The sequence below is a fragment of the Trachemys scripta genome, chromosome 6 (genome assembly GCF_013100865.1).
Source record: "Trachemys scripta elegans isolate TJP31775 chromosome 6, CAS_Tse_1.0, whole genome shotgun sequence".
Taxonomy (NCBI): domain Eukaryota; kingdom Metazoa; phylum Chordata; order Testudines; family Emydidae; genus Trachemys; species Trachemys scripta.
Window position 1 is genome coordinate 43,403,573 of NC_048303.1, and position 25,550 is coordinate 43,429,122.

The 25,550-nt window shown below is 39.7% G+C and overlaps 1 protein-coding gene across 4 annotated transcripts in view; it reads right to left on the minus strand.

Moving 5' to 3' along the window:
- SV2C (synaptic vesicle glycoprotein 2C) overlaps positions 1–25,550 on the minus strand; it is a 183,032-nt gene that overhangs the window by 19,632 nt on the left and 137,850 nt on the right. For all 4 annotated transcript variants that reach the window (XM_034773883.1, XM_034773884.1, XM_034773885.1 and 1 more), the window contains 6 exons: positions 12,598–12,731; positions 12,360–12,449; positions 7,633–7,743; positions 5,999–6,087; positions 4,265–4,429; positions 874–1,007 (listed from right to left, as the gene is read on the minus strand). In XM_034773883.1, the coding sequence (XP_034629774.1) occupies positions 874–1,007; positions 4,265–4,429; positions 5,999–6,087; positions 7,633–7,743; positions 12,360–12,449; positions 12,598–12,731 (723 nt within the window). The remainder of the gene's footprint in view (positions 1–873; positions 1,008–4,264; positions 4,430–5,998; positions 6,088–7,632; positions 7,744–12,359; positions 12,450–12,597; positions 12,732–25,550) is intronic.

Genomic DNA, 25,550 nt, shown 5'->3' on the forward strand with positions numbered 1-25,550 from the left:
CCAGTTTCCACCTTGTTGTCCCATATGACCATTTATTTCAAGGGCCCTCAATACTAGCCCCGGACCATGTTAGCGATTTGAACATAGCTCTCCAGAGGTATAAAGCTAGTGTGCTTGCTCACTGGCATTTCCATTTGTTACGTTTTGAACCAGGAAGTGAACAAGCTATTAAATGCTGACATATTTTCCACCAGCGTCCTCCAAACTTGCTCTGGAAGATCAGACCCTGCATTTCCCACTTTGTTTCTCTTACTGCTGTCAGCCTTGAGACCCTGAGTCACATAGACTTTCCCTTCAGGCAAAGAGGGCTGGCCATTTTTACCTCGGACCCTACCAACACTGTTTGCAAGATGGCCATGTGGGAGAGCAATAAGAGCTGCTACATCCCCCAAATGTTAAGCCCAGTGAACCAGATTCTCATCTCATTTACATGGGATTTAATTGAACAAAATGGAGCTACTCTGGATTTACGACCATGTAAATAAGATCAGGCCCTGCCCCATTGTCTCTGCAATATTCCCACTTCTTATTGGCCTAGGTAATGGGGGGAGAAGAAAGAAAGAAAGAGTACGAGTCGTGAACTCAGATCCCCTCCCCTAAACATGGTAGCATATTGCATATCACTACTAGACAGGTATGCCAGAAAATCTTACTGAGTTATAGGTGAAACCACGTTATATCGAACTTGCTTTGATCCGCCAGAGTGCGCAGCCCTACGCCCCCGGAGCCGCTGCTTTACCGCATTATATCCGAATTCGTGTTATATCGGGTGGCGTTATAGCGGAGTAGAGGTGTATTGTATTCCTGACAAGCAGGCTTTGTGAAATAAGACCCCGGTAGTTGGACAGTGATATGATTGTCCTTTCAGCATACCTGTGCTGGAGAAGTTGGTGTCCACAAAAGTACAGTTCCTGAAGTATGTGCTCACAGAAGTAATGTCCTCAAATAAGCAATTCTTAAAAAGGGAATCTTCAAAGGTTACTGATTTAAACTTCATCATAATAAACCTGCCCAATACAAATAATTTCCATCAGTCTGCCTTCATGCATCATGATTAGCGATTCAGCTGTGCAGTCTTACATGGATGCCATTCTCAGAAGTCCCACGCCCACAAACATAATACTTCCTGCAGAGTCAGAATGGCTGATTGACTGATGCTGTGCAACCATTGTTGAATACATTGATTTCACAAAATGACATTTCCTCATAGCTCCTGGGCATACCCTTTTCATAGTTAATACAAGGATAAAATATTTGTTATCACCAATCTCTAATCAAAATGTAAAGAACCTCAGGACTCTGATGTAATATACTTTTAAAAGCAATGTTAAATAGCATTTCACAAGTGCTACTGTATTCTTCGCTAAGGCTCCAGAAATCTGGCTTCTTGGAATAAATGAGTAGTGGAGATGCTAACAGATTTTAAAGAACCTTTATTTCTTGAGCCAGACAAAACCCTCTCCATTAGGTCAGGCTCAACATTTGGGCCCAGATTTTAAAAAAATGTTTACACAAAAATGCTGGAACACAGTCACAAATATTGCATGTGCAGATAATCTGCTAGATGTCTAAATGGAAATGTGTTTATGCTGCTACTGTGATTACATGTACAATTGTAATTATTGTGCATAGAAATTTTTGTGCACACTATTCTAAAATTGCCTCTTTCTAGTTCCTAGCTCTTCTTACTTTCTGGCCCCTCCTTCTTACTGACTCTCAGATAACTAATACCATAGCCTTTTGACCTGTTATTTAATTCATTTTAAACAGTGAAGGAAACCTATTAGATAACCATACATATAATAAGAACATTAGACTCAATATTCTTAGGCCAAGTCTACACAAACTTTTTGCCAACATAAGCTGTTGGTCAGGGCTGTGATGAGGTGTGATTTGTGACCAACATAGCTGGGTCAGCAAAAGCCCTTTGTGTAGAATCATTTATATCAGCAAAACTGCACTTTTGGCAGTATAGAGGTTTGGGGGTGGGGGGGAAGGGTTGGTTGGAATAAGCTATACTGGCTAAAACAGTTTTGCCAGCATAAGCTGCATCCACCCTAGGATCACTTTGCCAGTATAGTTATACCAGCAAAGCCTTCTAAATCTTAGTCTAGCTAAAATTTCTACTACACAAACTTCTCATGTCTTATACTAAACAACTGATTTAATTTTTAGGTCAAAGAGCAATTTTCTTCTTGGGGTAGAAAGTAGGAGTAGGAGTTGGGGGTGAAAGAACATCATTGTGAGGTAGATAAAAATGGTGGGAATTAAACTTTCTCACAGATAAAATTGCTAGAATCACATTTTTTGTGGGAAGAGGGGACCCAAATTCTATTTTGATTTTCATAGGTTACTGGCTAATGACTTCGCTGCTAGTATTGGACAGGAAAATGATGCCTTCAGTCTATTCATTAATTAACAACTGTAACTTTTCTCATCTGTGACAGACTCAGATTAAAATCTGTTGAATTCATTGTCAACCCATTATCCTTTTTCACAACACCGCCATGCTTTGTCTTCCTGTTCAAAAAATTGTCTCGATTGTTTAAAAGTGAACAAAAAACAACAGGACTAACCAATCAACAGAAGAGCCAGATTGTGTCCCCTGCATACTGCAAGATGTGTCTTTTGCATTTTGGACAGGAAACATGTTTTGAAACAAAATGAAAAAGAAAACCCAGCTGCTTTAAAACTGGTGTAGATTGTTGAGATGGTCTGAATTCAGATCCACCCAGATTTAGAAAGTTAGGACGTTGAATATTGTTGGAAACACGTTCTGACTAGGAGAGATTATGAAAAAAGGAGCAGAGGGGGCAAAGAGAAAAAAATCCACACACACACACAAAAAAATTCCACTAACTGCCCCCGTGAAAATAGTGAATCTTTTTTTGGAGGGAACAAACGCGAAATTTACACTCCTGAGGAAAAATGGCTCAAGCAGTTCACCAATCCCAAATGTCAAAGTTTGCATACCTGATAGATTCAGGGCAGATTTGGGAGCCACAGTATTTTTACAAGCATTTTTATTTGCAGTACCTGGGCTGGCAGAGTGCACAGCAACTGAAGTTTACCGAATGATAATAAAAGGCTCCACTTTTTTAGACAACATCCATCTCCTGAAATGGAACTAAATTTGGAAGGCAGAAGCTAATTTAAAATGAAATAGGCTAGTCATAATTTTCAATTGCTCTGCATTGAACAAAACTTTAATTGCTTCCAAATTCAAATTCTTATTAAAAAAGAAGCCTTCTTATATTGCCAAAACCATTAATATAATAAACTTAAATGTAATTTTATTATATAAATAACAACTATTTAGTACAACAAAGCTTAGAACCTTAATATAGTTTATAGTATATACATATGCATTGTAGACAGAGACCAGACACTTAAAACAACTCTGTGACCATAGAGTGATTAAATATAATTGGGTTGCTTTGATGTCTTTATATAACTAAGTCATTTAGAATTGTGCTCTGTAAAATTCTAGCTAGTGCCTTTAGACTTCTGGACTCAATTTAAAAATAAAAGGACATTGCTCATCTGGATTTTTACTTTTTACAACGGTTCATACTTTCTATCGAATGCCTCTGGTATTTATCTTTTCAACCATTTTTCCCCTTTTAAGTTGTCATCCTGTAAGGTGCTCCGTGTTTCTGAAGCTCAGCATTTGGCAGAAGAGACCCTAAGTGAGTACCAAGAAAGGAAAAAAAAGTAGAAAAGAACAAAAGAAAACCCAGCCTTTCTCCCACCATTAGAGATACATCTCCTGCATCCCCACATGCGACACACATTGAATCTGAAAATCTGAGTCTCCTGGTGAAAGTAAGTACCAATAATGTGTATCCTCTAGTCTGGTTTATCAAAATAACCAAGGCCTCAATCCAGCAAAAGGAATCCACCTATATCGACCCATAATGCATGTACAGTCCCCATCTACTTGCACTAGAGTGCAGGATCAAGCACCAAGGAGATAAGAACAAAATGACTCTTCCAAAAATTAAATGTAAACAAACCCAACCCAACCAACCTATTAACGGTCAACATTGAAAAACATTAGCGTATTAAGAGCTACACAGTGCAGCAAAGTACTCTAAAAAGGGGCAGTGAGAGCTCAGAAAGCACTCTAAAAGGGGGCAGTGAGAATCAGAATGCTTTACAAATCATGTCCCTCTACCATTTTACCATATAGACAAGCCCTTAGACAGAAACTTAAAATGTTAGTGAAATTAATGATATTTTCTTAACCAAAAGCTTTCTAGACCTGTCATTGATGTATGATCCATTCATGTGAATCTGATTTTCCAATGTGAAGTTGAAGTTGAAATCTACAATTCTCTCTCCGTTAAAATGTTTCACTTTGGATGCATATTCGTCCGATTGCAGATGTTTAATGACATCAGGGAACCAGACGGACAACCCATAGTAGCTGTGAAAAGCAGAAGCGTTCAGTCACAAAGCTCACCTTAAAGTCAGAAGTATGTACAGACTAGAAAGACAACCTATAGCATCCAGCTACTTAAAGCAGATAACTAGATCTGCAGAAACACTTCTACTTCTACCTGAATTTTAGATTTTTAAGCATCAAGCATAAGAACGCCTTTAGGATGAAATGCATTTTGCTTGCATAAAGTCAGAATAGTGGGGTCTCTCACACTCTTCATCTGTGTGAGCTGGGAGGAATAAATCCATCCTCCAATCAGGATCAGAGCTCAGGGGTGCAACATAGACCTCCTACAGTTGCTGGTTTAACCTGTTGTGCTTTCAAGGTTGTTAGGGCCACTAGAACTGTCTGGTCACAGATCCCTTATTTGATTCACACTGTAATCGTTCCCTTTGCCAGACTATGCAGGGCCAGCAGAAACACCACCAGTGGGATGCATGGAGAGTGGAGGCCCCCGGTTCAGATGTTCTGCCAGCTGCTCATGCTGTGCAGTCCCAACACAGAGTTTAAGTGGCTGGAGAATCTTGCCCAAGCTCTCTTCACTACAGTGACTGTCACTGTGAAGTTTAAACTCTTTAGTTAGGGATTGGGCCCCAGCAAATGTACACTGCATAATGATTACAATGGTCTGAGAATGATCCTTAGCCCTGAGAGGGACGTGATTGCCATGGAAATTCCCAAACCAAAGTAAGCTGGTGTATCACTTACTCTAGTGTTAAGGTCTCAAAAAATGTTATCTGGAATCAGGGGACAACTGGCTGGAAGCTGGAGCGGGTCAGAGTGGAGTGCGGGTTGGGGCACTTTGTATGGTGGGAAGTTGCAAAAGAGATAAGGAGATGCTGTTCCTGAAATAGAGGTGGCATAGAGCACTTTATGAAGGTGGAGGAAAGCTGAGGAACTAAAAATGAGTTTTACTCTCCTTCAGTTCCTCAGTGTACTTCAATGAGGATAAATTTAGCACCACAATCATTAATTATGATTAAAAAATACAAGAAAAGTTCATTTTCTGACAGTTCAATTTAAATCTATGTAGAACGACAGTCATTAGGTTATAAGGAAGCAAATAAGTGAATTACTGTAGCATCTGTTCACCAATGAAACATGTGCATGGAACAATAAGCCATAATAATATTATTATTGAGGATTTATATAATGCTTTACATCTTCCAAGTGCTTACAAACTCTGACCCTTAATACCCTTTTTTCTCATGGGAAATCTCTTTTTATTCAAGAGGATAGTGCGCTGGGCCTATATATTCAGAAGTGACAAGTGATCTGGAGTTCGTCAGTTTTTGGTCACATAACTCAACACCTTGAAGAGTCCTGAAAGTCAGAACCCTTTAAGGTGCCAGCTGGGAAACCAAAAATGGAGTAACCCCAAAATATGATGTTTTATTTAAAAGATAATTGAGTAAGTATTGTCAATAAGAAAAGAAAATCACAATGACAAAGCAGATTTGCATTCCGCATGACCGGCAGCATTAAAATTCATCTGTATTTCAAGATTTACAGGCTAACCATGGAAAATTCATCAAGAATCCAAGTCAATCATACCCAAAAGACAGCGTGAACCATACAGCTGTAAGTTTGATTGTATTGTCCTTGACTGGATAGTTGAAACATCTCATAAATGTTAACCAAATCTGTAAAATATGAGAAAATACATTTAAAAATAAACAGTGTTTTAGACAATTAAGTTATAGAGGCCTGGATTCTGTTCTCTGCTTCATCAGTGGAGCAGCAAGCAAGGGGCATCACATTACAGCTCTTTGATTCTCAGGCCAGACCTGCATGCTGGTATAGGTAAAAGCAGGTTTGGGTATTGCCAAACTCCATTTATCATGCACCTTTGAAGGCTTCCGATGCACTGGATCCACTGTGGTTACTTCTAACATTCTTAATCCCTATATAGCTTCAAACAATCACTGTTTAAAAACAAAACGGTCAGAAATATTTCCATCTTTCCCGCCAAAATTATACTGTTCTGAGTGGATGACAGGCAATATTTCACTGTGAAATACTGACACTTTTAAGGTCTGATATGTCATGACCCATCACATCTAGAACTTGGTGCTTTACACAAATGGGAAGGAGCTGGGACTGCCCTCATCTCAGAAGGTTTACAGCAGAGCTGGTTGGAAAATGGGGTTTTCCACGACATCTCCCACGATACACCACTGTCTCCCTTCCTGGAGAGGCAAGGCAGTACATCCTAGGAGTCTCCTGGCAATGGTATATCATGGAAGATATCCGATCAGGGCGCTTCACCCATAGAGAATGGGGACATGAGGCAACTTAACTACAACTCCCATGAGGCACTGCAGTAGCATATCTAAATTGAAATATTTCTGTTTTCAGCCACAATATTTCAGATTTTGGCTGCTTTTTTTTTTTGCAAATAATTTAGTCAAAAACCCAATTTTCCATGAAAAAACAGTTTTGATTAATTTTTTTTGACCAGCTGTAGCATACATATTTTCAAGATATCCTTGTGACATTATTAAATGTGGGAAAGCTATTTTAGATAATTTTTAGTGGCTTCTAAATTAGTTAGTGATATTTTTTCTCTTTTTTCAAGGTCTGTACTGTAGGATTCAAAGTAAATGATGTATCTTGGCTTTACAAGCAGGATATGGAAAACAGGCCCAGTAAACTTTTATGAAATGTTATAAAACAGTTCTAAGGTTTCTGGTAAAATACTGGGCATATGCTGAATACATGACTGTATAGTGTCTTATAAAGATTTTATTGGTATTCATTTTGGATGACCTGCATAACTTATTCATGGCTTCACTAACTGTAAATAATGTGGCCATCCCAAACCTCATACTAATAGAACCTTTTCATCATCATATGTTCCCCCGTACCCGATATCACACTTGTTTTTCCAGTATATATTAAACAGTGCTTGAGACATAGTCCCATATTATTGTTATGAATGACTCATAAGGGTCTGGCTTGCCCTTTTCCTTCTGAAGAATGGACCCATCATCTCTATGATGCTCAGTTCTCTCCCACTGGCCTGTGAAACTGAAATCTTGTGATTGTTTCTGAAGCCAGGTGTGATATTCAGTGTACAGCACACCAGCTGTCCACATCAGGTCATCCAATCACTCCCATTTCTGGGCACTAATGCTGGCTCTCTTGTTACCATATACACGAACTATAACTTGGATTTTATTACTTACCCCATATAGCTCTGTGCGGATTCTAACAAAACACCTTCTGTACCAGGTTCCTGTGTCGCTCTGAATTTCTATGAGCTCATCTATCTGTTTGGGAGTTTTTATTCTGTTAACCTGTAAATGGAAACAGAGAAGCATTTTCTTGAACTGTTAAAATGCAATTAAAGGGGACCTGAAAGTTTAAATATGCTCCATAAGTTAAAGATGGGCAGACAGTTAGGGCAGATTTTCAAAAAGATAGAAGTGTTAAGTCTTAACTGGAAATTTAGAACTACAAATATCCTATTTGCAAATGCAATATAATTTACATGCCCAAATTAGGTGTGCTATTGCACACTTTTGCTCTTGGACCTGTGTTTCTGCATATTCAAACACTAGTTTCTGTGCAAACAAAGCAGCTGCAAAGTTGAACTATTTTAACAGAGAGTTGCCAAAAATGTGGGTGTTAATGTGGTATTGTGGGTAAGAGCATAACAAGCAGAAATACCCAATTTCTTACAAACTGAATGAAGTATGAGATAATTTGCCATGTATGCCATGCTGTCCTATTTGAAATATATCTAAGGTACATATTTGGGGGGAAACAATGGGGAGGAACATGTGGCTAATCAACAAACAAAATGCATGATAACACTTCTGTGCTGAGAAGGGCATGTCTTGGGCCCATCAGGGATAAAATGTTAATGAAACCCTTCTTCACTATTATAGCATTAAAGAGATGAGTGTGGTCCAGGGTTATGTATTCAGTTATTGCTGAGTTACTTTCACTGTGACAAACACCATTAAAAGTCTTTTAAATCATTTATTAGAGATACCAAAAAAGTAGGAAAATAGTTAAAGCTTTTGAAATATAAAGTATTAGGTACAGCTTTGATTTTAACAATATCCCTTACTCCTTTTCCCTTTAGCTGTGGGGAGTTTTTATAGGGATTCCCCCCCTTCTCTCCCCCGCTGCTTCACCATCTTTAGATGGTATTAAAAATGTTTATTAAATGTCCTTTTTAGGAAAAGAGAAAGTTAGTTGAAATGGGCTGAAGCTGTCGTTGAAGTCCAGTCCTGTTTTCTTTAAGATGAAACCAGACACACGCACAAAAGGGAAGTAAAACAATAGCAAAGATAGAAAATGCAGCTTGTGTGTCTGGTGCTGACTCTCACTTGCAACCTTGCCACCAGAGAAACACAGACACAGTACATGGCCTTATCAGCTACTCTGAGACCTGGCAAACTTGTACCAGTGTTGGGCTGTTTAAAGCTGTGATTTTAACTGCCTGTCTGGAGAGAGGCTCACAGCAATGTGGCAAAAGGTGGAGTTGTCTTGGCCAGCTCAGCCAGACTTTGCCATGTTGAATACACACCCACCTGAAACTGGTGCGTACTTACTCAGCATGGCCAAGCCAAGCCTCTGCTGCTGCTATTCATTCTACCATGGCTACACTGCTATTTATACCTCTGCTAGCTAGCATGAGTATGTGTACACAAGCAGAGTAATCACAACTCAGATCTAGACAGGCCATTTGTTTGGTTTTAAACCAGACAGTCCTCTTTTTGAGTGGCTGTACTCAGATAAAAAACCGGATGTGGTTTTGTCCAGTATTAGACAAGGGACACCATTCTGAAGAGTCACGCCATTCTGCCCCTGCTGGTGTGAGCTTGCGCGCACTGCGAGTGTGAGGTTACATTGGCAGGGTCACACCGGCAGGGGCAGAGCCGTGTTATTCCTGGAAGTACCAGCATGTCTGCTATTCTGGGAATGTGTGAGTGGCTACCCTATCCAGCTCCTAGTGTAGACATAGCCTAAGTGTATTCCCCACCCCAGTTCAATTTGTCTCCTTTTCATTTTGGTTTTGATAATCATATCTAAAGGTGAAGCCTTAATCATACTGAAAACAAGTGTAAATATTACTAGCAGATGACAAGTGGCTTCTGGATAATATGATATCATATAGTTAGGAAAATGTATCAAAAGAAAACGGAAAATCACCTGAATTTAATAGAAATTACATCTGCTGCAGGATCAGAAAACATGTTAACTACCAAAGGATCTATATCTTTTTGATATAACCAGTAACACAGAGGTCAAATAAAAGATGACAAATATATCAAGGCATACAGTGAGACTGGATGAAGCTATGACGTTTAAGAATACCAGCTGAGTAAATAGTTGGATAACAATTCACAATAGCCAGGTCTAATTTAAATTGAAAAAATTAAAGACAAAAAGCAAATTACACAAAAATTCTTTGCATGTGTGCTTAATATGATAGGATGCTAACACAGTCCAATGAGGAAACTGTGATAAGCTAACATTCTAATAGTGTTAGCATTCTATTAGGTTAATATTGTATTAGGAAAACACAAGCCTACATTAGGGACCACTTCAATGCATAACCTTGATGTGCAATACAATGTTTCTAATCCTTTAATACTTTGGTATTAGGAGTCAAGTTTTCCCATCACTAACAGCAGCAGCACTGAAAAATCCCAACCCCCTGGTGTTTTGCCTCTTATCCATGCAATGGGAAAGTGGAGGTTTAATCATATTAAAAGTTGACAAACTATTTACAACATTTAAAAACAACACACTGAGTTTAGTTTTAATCATTTTTCCAGTGTTTTATTTCAATAATTAATGTAGAACAGTGGTTCCCAAACTTTAACAACCTGTGAACCCCTTTCACTAAAATGTCAAGTCTTGTGAATCCCCTTCTAAAAATGAATATTTCCAGGGATTTTCTCCTTTACCTGAGCATAAATTATAAAAGCAGTGATCTTGGGAGTATAAAATTTGTTTTTATGACATGCTTATTACACACTATTTATTATTAATTATTATTTATCATTACAGTATTTTTATTACATTATGAAAACAGTAACACTCTTCCAAGATCTCACTTTCATAGCTTATATCTCTTTGAATAAACCTGTTATAACACAAGGCTCCTATGTTTCATCCAGGAGTATCAGATGTGAAACAGCATGAAGGTATTTAAGAAGCCATCTCAAAGAGTTCCTCGTACACAAGCATTCAGGTCTCGGGCAGTCCAGGCAAACAACGGACGTTACAAGAAAGCTTAAACTTGTTCTTCATAATCATTTTAAAAACAACACTAGCTGCCTATTTAACTTTAAAAACTGCAAAAAATATCCACCTCCCTTTCCACTTCTTATAAGGACTCTTGAAATTTAAATCTCCTCAGTGTGATAGATATGCTTGCTTTGATCTGATTAGATCTTGGAAGTCCAGGGGCTCCGGGCTGCTGCCCCCATGCTTCCCAGAGTCCCTAGGGACAATTCTTTCTGCCATTAGGGAATTTTTTCCCGAGAACCCCCTGTAATATTTCGCAAACCCCCAGGGGTTCACTCCAGTTTGGGAACCACTGATGTAGAAGGAGGTACTGTTCTCTAGCAGTTAGATCAGTGGAGCAGGAGTAACTAAGTCCAGGTTCTTTCGCAGCTCCACTGCTAACTCACTGTGTAGACTTAGGCAATTTGCTTTACCTACAAATGGTAAATAGGTGTAATAATAACAACATTATGCTGGAAGGTTGTAATGGCTGCCATTAAGTGGAGCTTTGATCCAAAGGCAGTCACAACCTGGTTAAAGCTGATGGGTGTGCTAAGCACCTTTCTTTTAGACTAAACTGAAGGAGCAACTAAGCTCCTATATGAAGACAGCTGGAGATGACAGACACTACCATCCAAGGCAACTGGCTACATGTCAAAGCCTGAGCAGAGTTACATCATGAAGTCTGAGTGGTTCTCCTGGGACTGATTGCAAATGCAGGGAGTAGGGGATTATTTTTGGCAAGATGTATGTGTGTGAAAGCAACAAGAAAGCCAGCAGAAAACAAGAACAGTCGTGAGCATTAGTCTGAGAGGGAGCAGAGAGACAGAGTGCTTTGGGGCACAGAACTGGCTGGAGAGGCAGACTTGGATTTCTGAGCAAGGAAACTGACTATTGTGGTTTGTTTCTGCCATGTTCAGAGAAACAAGACTTTGCGTACATTCTTTGTAAATAAACAGGATTGCACCAAAGAAACACTTGTCTCATATAATCCATTTCTCCTCCGAAAGGAAACAAATCTGCAAGGTCCTGAATATTGGTAATAACTCAGGCCAAAGAGGCAACAATAATCAATAGTCGACTTCCCAGGTGGGTATCAGAAAATTATTTTTAAATGTTTTGAGATCTTGATATAAAAGACATTCTACAAAAAGTGCAGAATACTTTATTCTTTTAGCTGGGTAAAAACTGAAATTCATTTGAAAAGGTTTCAGTGCATAAAAAGGAGCTATTAGAGGTCCAGTGACTTTATCCTGCTGTATGTGTTTACTATTCATGTTAATGCAGAGGTAGGCTTTGCAGGAGCTTTCTTAAGGAAACACTAAAACTGGAGAATATTGGTTATATCAATACAATGGAACTTATTGTTACATCACTGATTCACATGCTCTGCAATATGCCAGCTGAGGTTTCCAAAGCCAGCTAAGAGATTTGGACACCTAATACCTATTAATGTTAAAGAAAACTGGATATCTAAATCCCTTGGGTAGATTTTAAAACTGTAGCCATTTAGTTTATATGGCAGGCTGTGGAATAACTTCCTTACTCTGAGTCAGATGTACCACAGGTATGTAGAGTACAGTTACTGCTTGCTAAACCATTCAGAACCTGGTTGACAGGAGAATGGATGCTGCTCTAAGAGATCAGCTTGGTGATTAATACTCACTGTGAAGACTTTTTCAGGCTGCCCACGAGCTCGCATGTTAGTGTCATGAATTTGCTTGAGAATCATCCAAGCTTCATCGTGTTTTCCAACCTATAAAATTTGACCAAATTACGGAAAAGATTTATGTTAATGCTACTTAAACAATATTACTACCTGGTGCTGTGATACTATGGGGATGAATGCTCCAGACATAAAAAACAGGAACAGGGAATTATAAAGAACACGTTGAAAGTTTTACCTCCAGCAGAAACCTTGGACTTTCTGGCATGAAAGTGAGTGCTACTACTGAGGAGACACAGGGCAGTGCACAGACGACTACAAATACTCTCCAGCTGTGAAACTGGTAGGCAGACCCCATACTAAAACTCCACCCTATGGGAGAGAAAAACAAACAGGAAAAGAAACAGGGAGCATTTCACATGTTGACGTCTGGAGACTTTTAAATAGTTGGATGTAAATCTATACCCAAATTTGGCCCAGCAAATATTTATTTTGAGAGGGAGGAAAGGGAATTATCGCCAGCATTTATTCTATTCTTGTTCCACAGACATTCAAGGGATCAAGCTTTACTTACACAAATTCTCACAGGATGAATTTTAAACTTTTCTCTGTGATTATTCACACTGGAAATGGTAATACCTTATGTGGGATGGGAGGCTGCTCGGCACAGCAGGGGGAGAAAGTTTCCCAACCCCGTGCCAGAAACCTCATCCAGAGAACGAAATGAACCAAAGAAGGACATCACTGCAACCTTTGCAAATAGGACCTCACAGATGCACATGCAATGGCTTTGTGTGAATGTGACAGGAAAATTAAATTTAAATGCTACACCCACCCAATATGTTTTACAATAGTCTATTTTTTCTAGGAATGATGCCTCTGACTGGGCCTGTGTGAGCTTGAAAGGACAAGCTTAGTATTTTATAAAATTCCATCATCCTGCTTATCTACTTCAGCTGGCTATATTACTACCGCTCCCTGAGAGAGTCAAAGTCCAAGTGGCTTCTTCAGACTTTCCTATTGATTACTGATAGGATTTACATCTATCCCATTAGGAAACAATAATGATGCCATGGGACTTTTGGATAACAAGTGTTGAATTCTCACAAACTATTAGTAATCAATCCAAACAGCGTAAAAAATTGCAAAAAAAAATGTGACAAGTATATTCATATAACAAATAAATTTGAGTCAATAGCAATATGTAAAAAGAGGTTAAAATCAGAGTAAACTTTTCATTGTGAATTATTTGCTCAGTTATCTGCTTTAAACTAAGCAGGCATGTTTTTATTTTTCTGGTAAAGCACTGGAATTTTGTTTTTAATTGAATTAATTAATTTTTCGGTTCCTGAAATTGTGTTACCTCTCATTTATAAAAGTGAATATGGCCAAAGTGAATTCCTTTTTAGGTTTGGGTGAACAGCTAAGGAATTTTTTTTGAGGTGATTTTCACCCCACTAATTTTTATAGAACTGAAAGATAGAAGAACAGTTATTTTGATTTAAGATTCCAAAGTCTGTTTTTTATTTATTTTTTCTACAAAAGGAAGATGCTAATGTCAATAAACTCAATATGGGAACAGAGTCTCAGAATGCAATACAAGGCAATATGCAATGCATAGAGAATTACAGGGCATAACTCTCTTCACATCTAGTCCCAGAACACTGTACAAAGAGCCATCTAAAATCTATCATCATAAACATCAAATGCCTTCAGTTGGAAGTACTAAGACGTTCAGTGTTTAAACTCTCATCTGAGATTCAGATTCTTAATACTGAAGCAGTTAGGGCTAGATTTGAGGCAAAACAGGAGGGATGAGAAGAAAAAAAATGAAAATAACTGTCTCCTTCCTCCAAAGAATAGATCTTGTGAAGGAACCCTAACAGAAATATCACTGAGTTGAGTTATTAAGAATAAGTTTCCCTAGCTAAAATACTACGAAGAAGACAAAAGGAAAGAAGGGCTTCCCTTTTGCAAAAAGTTTATTAGTCAAGCCTTGATCATTTAAGGAACAGTCTGTGATGGGTTGGATCACAGAAACCCCCTTGGGAGCTGCCACCTGATGTGCAAAGATTACCTCTGCTCCTGTTTTCCCTGCCAGCTCAGGACTCCAGCACCCTGTCTTGCTGGGCCAGACACTCCCATCTGCTCCAACACAGACCCAGGGTCTGAATCATTTGCCCCAAAGCTACAAGTTTACCTGAAAACAGCTCACAGAAGTGTGCTTGTCTTTAACACTCAGATGCCCAACTCCCAATGGCGTCTAAACCCAAATAAATCCGTTTTACCCTGTATAAAGCTTATGAAGGGCAAACTCATAAATTGTTCACCCTTTATAACACTGATAGAGAGATATGCACAGTTGTTTGCTCCCCCAGGTATTAATACATACTCTGAGTAAATTACTAAATAAAAAGTGATTTTATTAAATACAGAAAATAGGAGTAAGTGGTTCCAAGTAGTAACAGACAGAACAAAGTAAGTCACCAAGTAAAATAAAATAAAATGTGCAAATCTATGTCTAATCAAGCTGAATACAGATAAGTTCCTCACCAGTTCCAGAATGCTCCCTTTTACACGCTAATCTCCTTTTAGCCTGGGTCCAGCAATCACTCACACCTCCTGTAGTTATTGTCCTTTGTTTCAGTTCCCTTCAAGTATCCTGGTGGGGGGGTGGAGAGGCTCCTTCCTTGGCCAGCTGAAGACAACCTGGAGGGGTCTCCCACGGGTTTAAATAGACTCTCTCTTGTGGGTGGAGATCCCCCTCCTCCCTCCTATGCAAAGTCCAGCTCCAAGATGGAGTTTTGGAGTCACCTGGGCAAGTCACATGTCCCTGCATGACTCAGTCTTTACAGGCCGAAGCCATTGTTCACATGGTATCTTGCATGTCTCCAGGAAGACTTCTTATGTGGATTGGAGCATTCCAAGATGCATTGTTCCTGGAGTGTTTCCTGATCAGGTACTTAACCTGGCGAATTCCTTCCTAAAGAAGCTGACCAAATGCCTCACAAAGCTTACTTAGAAACCAAGCAAGCATACAGCCCATATTCTTAATCTCAAGTAGAAAATGATATATATGTACAAATAGGATGAATAGATATAGTAGACCATAACCTTTACGGAGATATGTTACATGGCACAGGCAGCACAAAACATATTCCAGTTATATCATACATACATTTATAACCCCCCCCCCATAAAGCCTATGGGGTACACTGTTACACAGTCAAAATTCTGAAAATGCAAGATAAAAAGATACAGGTATGTGGATACGCATCATACTGTATATTCTCTGTGTAATAGATACACATATATTCGGCTGAAGATTTCCTTTGCATCATTCTTGTACAGCACAATTACAGAAGCATGATTGAAACTGGTAACATGTCCCCTGATGCTCAATGAAAACACTGTAATTCTTCCTTTTACATAATGACACAAACATGTTTGACATTATTAAGCTTTTTCTTTGTAGGCTATTTTTGTTCCACAGAGTGTGTCAGAATATGATTTGTTTTGCATTTGCCATAATACAACAAAATACAGCTTTGTTTTGTAGAGTAGCTTTCATAAAAACTTTACCTGAAAGCACTTTACAGAGTTAAATAACAGAATCTGAATAAAATAACAAGGGAGAGAGAAATAATACAGTTAAAGTGTAAATAATAGCAGAAGGAGAAAGAAATTGAGGTAAGAGAGAAAAAAGATGTTTTCAAATAAGAGTTAAAAGGCAATTGAATTAATGAAGCAAAGAGTTACAGCAGGGGTCAGCAACGTTTCAGAAGTGGTGTGCCGAGTCTTCATTTATTCACTCTAATTTAAGGTTTTGCATGCCAGTAATACATTTTAACGTTTTTAGAAGGTCTCTTTCTATAAGTCTTTAATATATAACTAAATTATTGTTGTATGTAAAGTAAATAAGGTTTTTAAAATGTTTAAGAAGCTTCATTTAAAATTAAATTAAAATGCAGAGCCCCTTGGACCGGTGGCCAGGACCCGGGCAGTGTCAGTGCCACTGAAAATCAGCTCGCGTGCCGCCTTCGGCATGAGTGCCATAGGTTGCCTACCCCTGAGTTACAGTAAAGCTGCTACAGGTGACAGCTGCTGCAAAAGAGAAAGTTTTTGCACCAACAATAGTGAGATTGTGTGAAGGGACAAAATGGAGGCCATAAATCAAAGTAGCTCCATTGAAGTCAATTAAGTTATGTTGATTTATGTCAGTTGAGGATCTGGCCAAGGACAATTGTGACCTGGATCTTGAAGTGGGTGTGGAACGAGGAGAATTGTTTGAGGAGTAAATGAATGCATTGCAGTTCTAGGTATGGTAACATGAGAGAAGACGGGCAGCAGTATTCTGCACAGGTTGGAAACATTAGAGCCTATAGAGAATGGACTAACAAGGTGAAAGAAGCTGATGGTTTGGATGAGAATTTTCAGCAGAGATGGACTCGAGACAGTAATGTACCTTGGCAATGTTACAGAGATGTTAACAGCAGATTTGTAGACAAAGGACATGTGTAAGCAATGAGAATTTAAATTCAAGAATTACATCAAATTATGGACTATAAACCAAATTATTCTCTGTGTTGTTACAGCCCCAATAAAGCACCCGTAGGCTGTTGTGTTTGGGTCCCACTATGCCAGACCAATACATTCTTAAGCTTCCTTTGGTCTGAATCAGCTGCAGCACTTTCTTTTTCTTTGTCCTCTCTGTCACACTTCCTGAGCACAGGCTCTCTGGCTGTTACCCCGTTATGTAAGAGGGACCTCACGGTCCAACTGCCTTGGACCCTGGGACCAGTGTTGATCCCCCCAGACTCCTCAGTAGATTAAGAACACCCTTTTCCAGCATTCCAGCCTCATGGGCACTCTGGTTTACAGTTCACCTCTTTAGGGATGTGTCACAGTTGAAGGACATAACACTCAGGCTTTGTAAAGGTTTCTAACACAATCACTCTTTACCTTAGACAGCACAAGCAATATACAGAGCTAGACAAAACAATAAAACATCTGTATGCATTTTCCTGCCTCAGTTTCCTCATCATATTTGAACGTTCTTAGGTCAGAGTCATCTAGGGTATTCAAGACCTCCTCTTGCATATGGCTTCTACTCCAAATCATTGAGTGTGCGTGTCTCTCTCTTCTCTCCCCTACCCCCCTCCAGCCAGCTTCATTCTGCTCTCTTTCTCTTTCTGAGAGACCCTTTCTTTTAAAACCCCCAGTCCTCTATGTCAGGTGACCCCATGATCAGCCTCATCAAGTGATCAAAGTCACCCACCAGCTGAATCACTGCTTAGTCACCAGACCATCTAGGCAGACTGGTTCTCGGTGGTAGCCAACTCTTTGTCCAAGGGGACTTCCATGGGAATAGAGGACCATCCAGTTTTTAAGCTGCATTGTTAGCTCTGTGCCACCACCCCCTGGAATTTCAGTCCAAAGTTGAGGTGAAAAGACAACAGAGAAGGCAGAGAAGCCCCACATTCAAAATGGCGTTTGCCCTCTGACACAGATGTACATACGATATCAAACACAATTCATAAGCTGTATATAGACAGATTCCCCAAATTGTTACACCTATACAATCACACTGACAGACACATTTGCAATGGTGCAATAAAATATAATTTGGTCCAGTGGAGGCAATGAATTGTTCAAGACAAAGAGAGCGAGGGATGAAGGATGCTCCTTATACCCAATAGCAGCACTTCTGTTTAAGAGACATTGAGCTGAAAGAACTTAAATCAAAGCCACAATTTGCTTAGTCAAAGCAGGTGAGGGAAAAGACAGTTTGACAGGTGGGAGAGGAACCACAAGAAGAAGGAACAAGAGATGTCTGTATCATTATGGAAGTGGACTAAGAAGATGGAGTGGTCCATAGGGTGGACCACACATAATAAAGGAGGAGGAATCACCAGCAGTCAAAAGAATGAGTTATTAACTGCATGGAGGAATAACAAGGAGTCTAGTGGCACCTTAAAGACTAACAGATTTATTTGGGCATAAGCTTTCGTGGGTAAAAAACCTCACTTCTGCCCAAATAAATCTGTTAGTCTTTAAGGTGCCACCGGACTCCTTGTTGTTTTTGTGGATACAGACTAACACGGCTACTCCCTGATACTTGCATGGAGGAATGTAGCTTCTGTGCTACAATTAATGGAACGCAGCCAAGGACCTTGTTCTAGGAGAAGTAAGTGCTGAGACAGAGAAGGCTACATAGTGGTTTCTTTAAAAAAAAAAAAAATTAAACATTAAGATGACACTGTGTAACAACTAGTTGTTGAGGTTTGATGGACATGGAAGAGAACATAACTGTAGTGGGATCTACAAACCCCATACTGAGCAAAGGCAGAAAGGGGAGGGGAGCCTCTCCTACCTACAGGCAAGCAGCCTGACCACATCCCTACGCAGCTGCCAGAACTGCCAATCATGGAGGCAGGCACTCACAGCTGCAATCAATACAGGAAACAAGGCCTGCTATAAAAGGAAAGAGCTCAGAGGACAGTGACGGGGTAACACCCTTGCACCAGGCTTCCTCCAGAAACATGGCCCAAAGGGACTGAAGGAGACTACTAGGCCTAATTAGAGATCAGGGGCCAATAATTGTCCCATCCAGGGGCTAACCAAAGAAAGCCAATTAGGGGACAACAGAGACCCTCTGAAAGACCACATCAAGGACTGGTGACAATAACACAATATCTTACACAGCCACTGGCAGCACACAGGAGATACATTATGGGAGATCCAGATGATGCTTGAACAGCATCACCACAGAGACATTAGCTGGTAATGTGGCTCATTTCTGGATCACCATTGCCCAGGGATGGAAGGATCAATAGTAGCAATTTGTGTCAGGAAAGATGCTACTAGGAATGGTAAAGCCAGTAACACACCAAAGCACTATTTGAAGAGGACAGACTTGTTACTGCCATCATAGCCCTGAATTATGTTTCCTTGGGAAAAATGAGTTATTTCTTTGGCACATTTTTTAATACATTAGGACATAGTGCAATAGATCAGTAACTCATGGTATTCACAGGGCCTGGCGTAAGACTAGTCTATAGATAATATACATTCTATGGCAGGAGTTACTCCTTCCCACCCCCCGCTCATTTATCTTTATTTTGTCTATATGATGCCCATATAGTCTCTGATCCTGCAATTTAGTGTGTACACAAATAATATCAAAACTGATTTAATAAAAACCAGTAAAAATTATCCCACTGTGTGAAATTGCTTTATTTATTTTAATTCTATAATGTGTTAGGCAATTAATAGTTGGTGCCGGTGACAAACAGCTTACAAACTAGGGTCCTCATCCTGAAATTTACAATGCATGGAATACCAAGATAGACACCACTATAATAAACTGCTTCCTAATATATGGACAATCAAGCAGAGCTAGAAATAGCAGCCGCCTCTATCTTGATACTCTATGTATTGTAAATTGCAAGATCGGCACCTTAGACTGTAAATTCTTTGGTGCTGGCACCCATCTGTTAAGTGCCTAGCACCTTCTGGAAGCAAAATAAATAAATACACAGCATACCATTTTGATATTATAAAGTACAATATGTTAACAACAGGATTTGCAGGCTTCGGAACCTGTTTTTCTGGCCTTTTGACTAGGTTTTGTAATTCACAAACTGCATAAGATTACGTCACAGGATCATTTAGTGCTGCTGCCTCTTTCTCAAGAAGAAATGAGAAAGAAAACAAAGTGACCAATAACCCTTCAAGCGTTGTTTATTACATTCAGTGCCTGAGAGAGACAGACATCTAGGCATGGAAAGTTTCTTGAGCCCTTGCTGGCTTTGAAAAAGCTGAGATGCTTAAAAACAACAACAGATTTTTACATAAAATTAGGCAGAAAATTGTTTTTTATTAAAAAAAAAGGATTTATTTGTATTTCAGGCTGATTGACTGAGGAACAGGTTCCAATGCTGGTGAATCAATTAATTTGAGCAAGTAAAGATGTACTTTGATTTGATACATTAATTTTTTTATACAAACAAACAAACTGGAGGCTGTTACTTACTTTCCTAACAACATAAACTGCTTCCTAATATAGTCAAGATGAGCTAGAAATAGTGGCAATGTCTGTTGCTGTCTTCGTAACCTGTTATATTCTTGAGTAGCAATGGCTCCTTCATAATTAAAGTTGAAGCTTGCCTCACTTTATAAGCACAATTTTTAACCTTCTCCTCGAAAACTTCCCGTAAAACAAACCAATCCCCCTGAAATATCATGTTCCTCATTTCATCCTAGGGTAGTATTCTGATTGGAAGTTTGGGAAAAAAGCAGAAAGGGGACTTTAGTGTTATTTAAAATGTACTTTTCACTGACTGTTTAACCCCCACTCCCACCTTTTTTTTTGGTTCAGCGGATCTCCAAATGGCCGGGCTACAACATCTAAAGTTTTATATTTGATTGGCCTATTTTTTTCTTGTTTTGGGAGAGGGAGGATGTAAAGAAGGAGAGGTGGCAAGGGAGGTAATTACAAACATATCTAGTAAAAAGAGCTTGTTATGGGGTGTGATACACTATGTTGATAGGTAGGGAAGGAACAACTCATTTAAAGCAGAAACAGAAGGTCTGGTCTACATTTAAGTTAGGTCGTCATAGCTATGTTGGTGAGGGGTGTGAAAAATCCACACATCTGACTGATGCAGCTATGCGCTGATCTCGCCCCCAGTGTATATGCAGCTATGTCAACAGCAGAGTGCCTCCGTCGATGTAGCTACTGTTGTAAGGGGATGTGGTGTTTCTACACTACTGGAAAAACTCCCTTTGTCAGTGTAGGCTGCATTTATTCTATGGGTTTATGCCAGCAGCATAACTATGTTGACGTAGCAATGCCAGTGTAGTCTCTACAATGTAGACATACCCTCAAGCAAAGGTAACGGAAGTTGGTGCTATATATACCAGCAAAATGTTATTACCGTAAGTCAATTGTGTAGCAAAATCCAATTTTAGTGGACAGTAACATATTTTTGGATATATTTTTATGTGGAGAAATTACATCCATATTTACAAAAACGAATATCCTTGGCATCCTCCCTTTTCAGCCAACCAAAGCACCCTATTCTACACAATTCCACACCTCTAAAAAAAATCGGTATTCTTGATGGTTCATTTATAAACTCCACAGTAACACTTTACATTATTCCAGTGATAGGGCAAAAATAATCCTTGTGGAAGTGATCTCACCAACTGGGCCATTTTCAATGTTCATTCTCCTAATCTTACACCTGAATTCAATATCTTCGGATACTCTCTCCTCTATTTGTATATTTGCTGAGGTGAATGGTACGCCAAAGATCCACTTTCAAGGGCATTCTTCCTCTCTTATCTCAAATAATGTGACCTACCTCACAGAAAACCCTCTTACGATGCCTGGTCCCCTGTGTGACAGGGTATATCAACCCTGCACTGGTGAGGTGAGGGTTAAGGACCTGCTCTGGATGCAGGAAGCCATGCTCCCTTGTCTCTACTAGGCATGGTCCAAGTGATGGGAGCATTCAAAATAGAGGAGCTCAGCTCAGCTCAGCCTGGGCTGACCAAGGAGGAGTGCAGTTGGGGGCAGCAGCCTCCTGCCGGGAAGCTTCCAGGACTCCAAGTCACCTGGACTAGCCTCCTAGCTAAGCTGCTGGAAGCCCATTGACCACAGGAGCTGAGGGCAACAACTCGATGTCACCAGGGGAAGGGGCTTCTGAGACGAACTTGGGAGAAAGCCAAGAGGGATCCCAAGACAGAGCCATGATACCGCAGAGGTACAAGAAACAGCAGTAGGAAGTGAGCCAGGGAGCATGAGTAAGGGTAAAAAACCCGAGGCCACATATATGGCCTACTGGTTGGAACCCAGTGGAGTAGGGTGGAGCCAGGTTCCCTTACCTCCCACCCCCAGGGATTGTGTCCACCAGGCAGAGCAGCCCTTGATCCTAACCCTTGGGCAATGCTACTGTGGACTGTAGCTGGTAGGCAGAATGGCTCCTGACTCTCACCATTGTGCACCACTGTTGTGAACTGCAGCCACTAGGCAAAGTGGTCCTGGACACTTGCTATGAGGTGGTATTGCTGGCCTGGGGCACGCAGGCACCCCCTGACACCTTGGCATATAATCTATTTATCTGGTTTCCCTGATTTGATTTGAACTTGTTCTTTTCTTAGTCTCAATTTGTCATCACTTATTGAAAAACATTACATCTCATATTGCACAGAGTACGTTCCTGTGCAAATGATCCTCAGATCGATTTTCAGTCAATTCAACAATCACTTGTTGTAGATCAAGCGCCAGTCTGGGCTAAGTAACAATGTTTGTTTGGTGTTTGTTTTTTAACCACCATCTTTGTTTAAAGTCAGATGCCACAAAACTGAAATTGTTGTGCACTTGCCACTCCTTATTTTTGGAAATGAGAATCATTTAAATATACACCTTTATTTTCTACATATGCAGCTCAGCTTAGAGACTCTGATCCAATAAACGTCAGTCCGAACCTGACAACTATAACAGTTGCTCACCTCACATTTCAGGTGTGCACAAAACAGATTATAAAGTTCTGTTTCCAATGTCAATCAAATACCATATTAATAGAGCAGGGACGACATCAAAATGGATACTTTGAAAAGGATGTTATAAATCAAATAAAGCCAAATCTCAATGAAATACAGTTACAGTACAAACAAAATCAGATCATGTTATAAACCTCCAAAGTCAACATCTTGTAGACTGATTTTTACCTTTTTGTATTTATTTAATAGAAGATCATACTCAAAGTCAAGTCATCTCATTTTCAAGAAACAGGTTATTGCTTATGTTTCTCTGACAGCAATCCAATCTGCAAGCTTCCAAAGCGAGTGTATGCTGTTTTACTCTCAGACATATAATCAGTGTTACAGTCCTCCAGACAAATTCCTATGAAACTCCTATGACAGCCACAGTAAAAAGATTTCTCTCTGTTACCCAGTGCAGTTTCAATTAGTAAAAATTAAGATTTATACAAATCTTCCAGATCAACACAATCAAAGCCACAGCTGATGTCACTAGAATTTGTCACAGTAACATATGCAGCTAGGATTACACAATCCCCACTCCACCTCCTCATTTTCAGACAAATTCAGCCATCCTTACTTATGTTCAGTAGTCTAATTCTACCAGTAGTTCCACTGAAGTAAACTGAGTTACACTGGCATGAAAACTGATGTAAAACAGTGGACACTCATGCCTAATGTTTTCCCAGTGCAGTGCCTCCTATTTAATTCTGGAAAATCCTAGGCAATAAGACACTTCCTAGCTATTAAGTTTAGTGAACCAATATTTAACAGTGCTACATGTAATGAATGACACCCATTCACAGCTCTGGACACCACACTTTACCTTCTGCTGTCACTCTGACAACATCAAAACCTTTTTCATTGTATAACTCCTTAAGATTCCTGGCACCCTGTCAACTGGTAGGTTCATTAAGGATTTTATTGTTCTTATCCTTTTTTCCCCTCCCTCTTCTCTCTGTTTTTCAGCTGCTGCAATTTATCTCTTGATTTACTCACATTTCCAGATTTTTGCCATGAATAATAATTTATATTACAGAAATATCAAAAGAAATGTAGGTAATGGGGGGGGGGGAAGAAAACGCAGTGGCAACACATTTTTCTTAGCCTTGGGTTGCCTGTTGTAATACCCATTCTAAAATCACATGATAGAGTAGCAAAACAAAATTAAAAGCACAGCAACTATTTGCTTATTATTATGTTTAACACATTCAGAAACTGCGTCAAATTTTCTTAGATCATGAACTAGGCTGGGAAACTTGGAACGACTACTATGATAATTTTGGAGTTGGTTTCCAAGATATTTTTCATTCTGATTGTCTGAAGATAAGCTTTGGAGCCAAACGTAAGCATGTTCTTGGAGCTAACTCAATTTCCCTCTCCCATCCCTGAGTTATGATACAACTGGACAGATATAAATGCTTTTACTCTGTTTTATTCTGAGTGTTGTGCAGCAGCGATCCAGAGTTAAATATCACCCTGGCTCCTTGGAAATGCTGTATCCCAAAATCATTAATCTGAAGCCAGTAGCAAGTTCCAAGGTGCTATGGATTGTTAAAATAATTGGTCCCACTGCATCCTGGGAATAGTTTTCATGGGCCACGGTGCAAAATAAAACCTTCAATGACTAAGCTGGTAGCTCTGTAGCAGCTTCTCACTGAATATCACCTTCTCACTCTACTGATTAGCAGAAATGACTAGATGAATCACCGAGCCTGCAGCAACAGATTACAGAACAGTAGTAGTGCAGGGCAAATCAATGGCAAAATGTACAACGATGATAATTTACATGTAACCACTTATTTAAATGTCAAATTCCAGCCCTTGTCAGATTTGTTTTCTATTATGGCACTGCATCTCCTACATGGAATTATTAAACTGAAAGAATATCTTTAAACAAAGTTTCTCATCTGAGGAAAGAAAGGACATTTCAGTTGTACACATACTAATGGAAGTGATGCACAGCATACCTTGGAATTTGTTTCTAACAGGAATTTAAGACCTTTTTCTGTGGTGTTTTCATGGTACAAGATTCTTGTAAAAGAGATGCTTCCTATCTTCATTTAAAAATAATAGCACTCACTGCAGAAAGAAGGGAGGTTACTGTCCTCCAACATCCCATATCAACACAGTAAGTACAGTTAGGGGATTTTTACCCCCAAACTTCTAGACATGAGAATCCCATATCTTTGGTAGAGATGACCCCCTCTTAACCATGCAGAGTTTTCTAAAGGTGACAGTGAGTGAGGCACTTTCCAGACCTAGGTATTCTTCTCATGGGGAAGCCTTCAGATCTACAGTAAAGTCACAATGTCCCATCTACTGGGACTCCAATGTGTGTGTGTGAGGGGGGTGGGGGGGTCGAAGAGCAGCCCGAAATGTAGGTGGAAGGGAAATGGCCAGGGAAGCCAAGGGAATTCATTGATTCAATGTACGTCATCAGCAGCTTCCCTTCTATGCCCTTCGACGGTGCTTATCACCATAGGACCTGAGCACCTACACTGGCCACAACTCAAAAGCCGTTCTCCACCCTCTTATGTTTACTTTTAAATCTGGTGATGTGCTCACTAAATAGAACCTGTGATTAACCTAAATTGCCGCTTGATGGCACTGTTACTGCACTCAGATATAAAATAGCCAGTA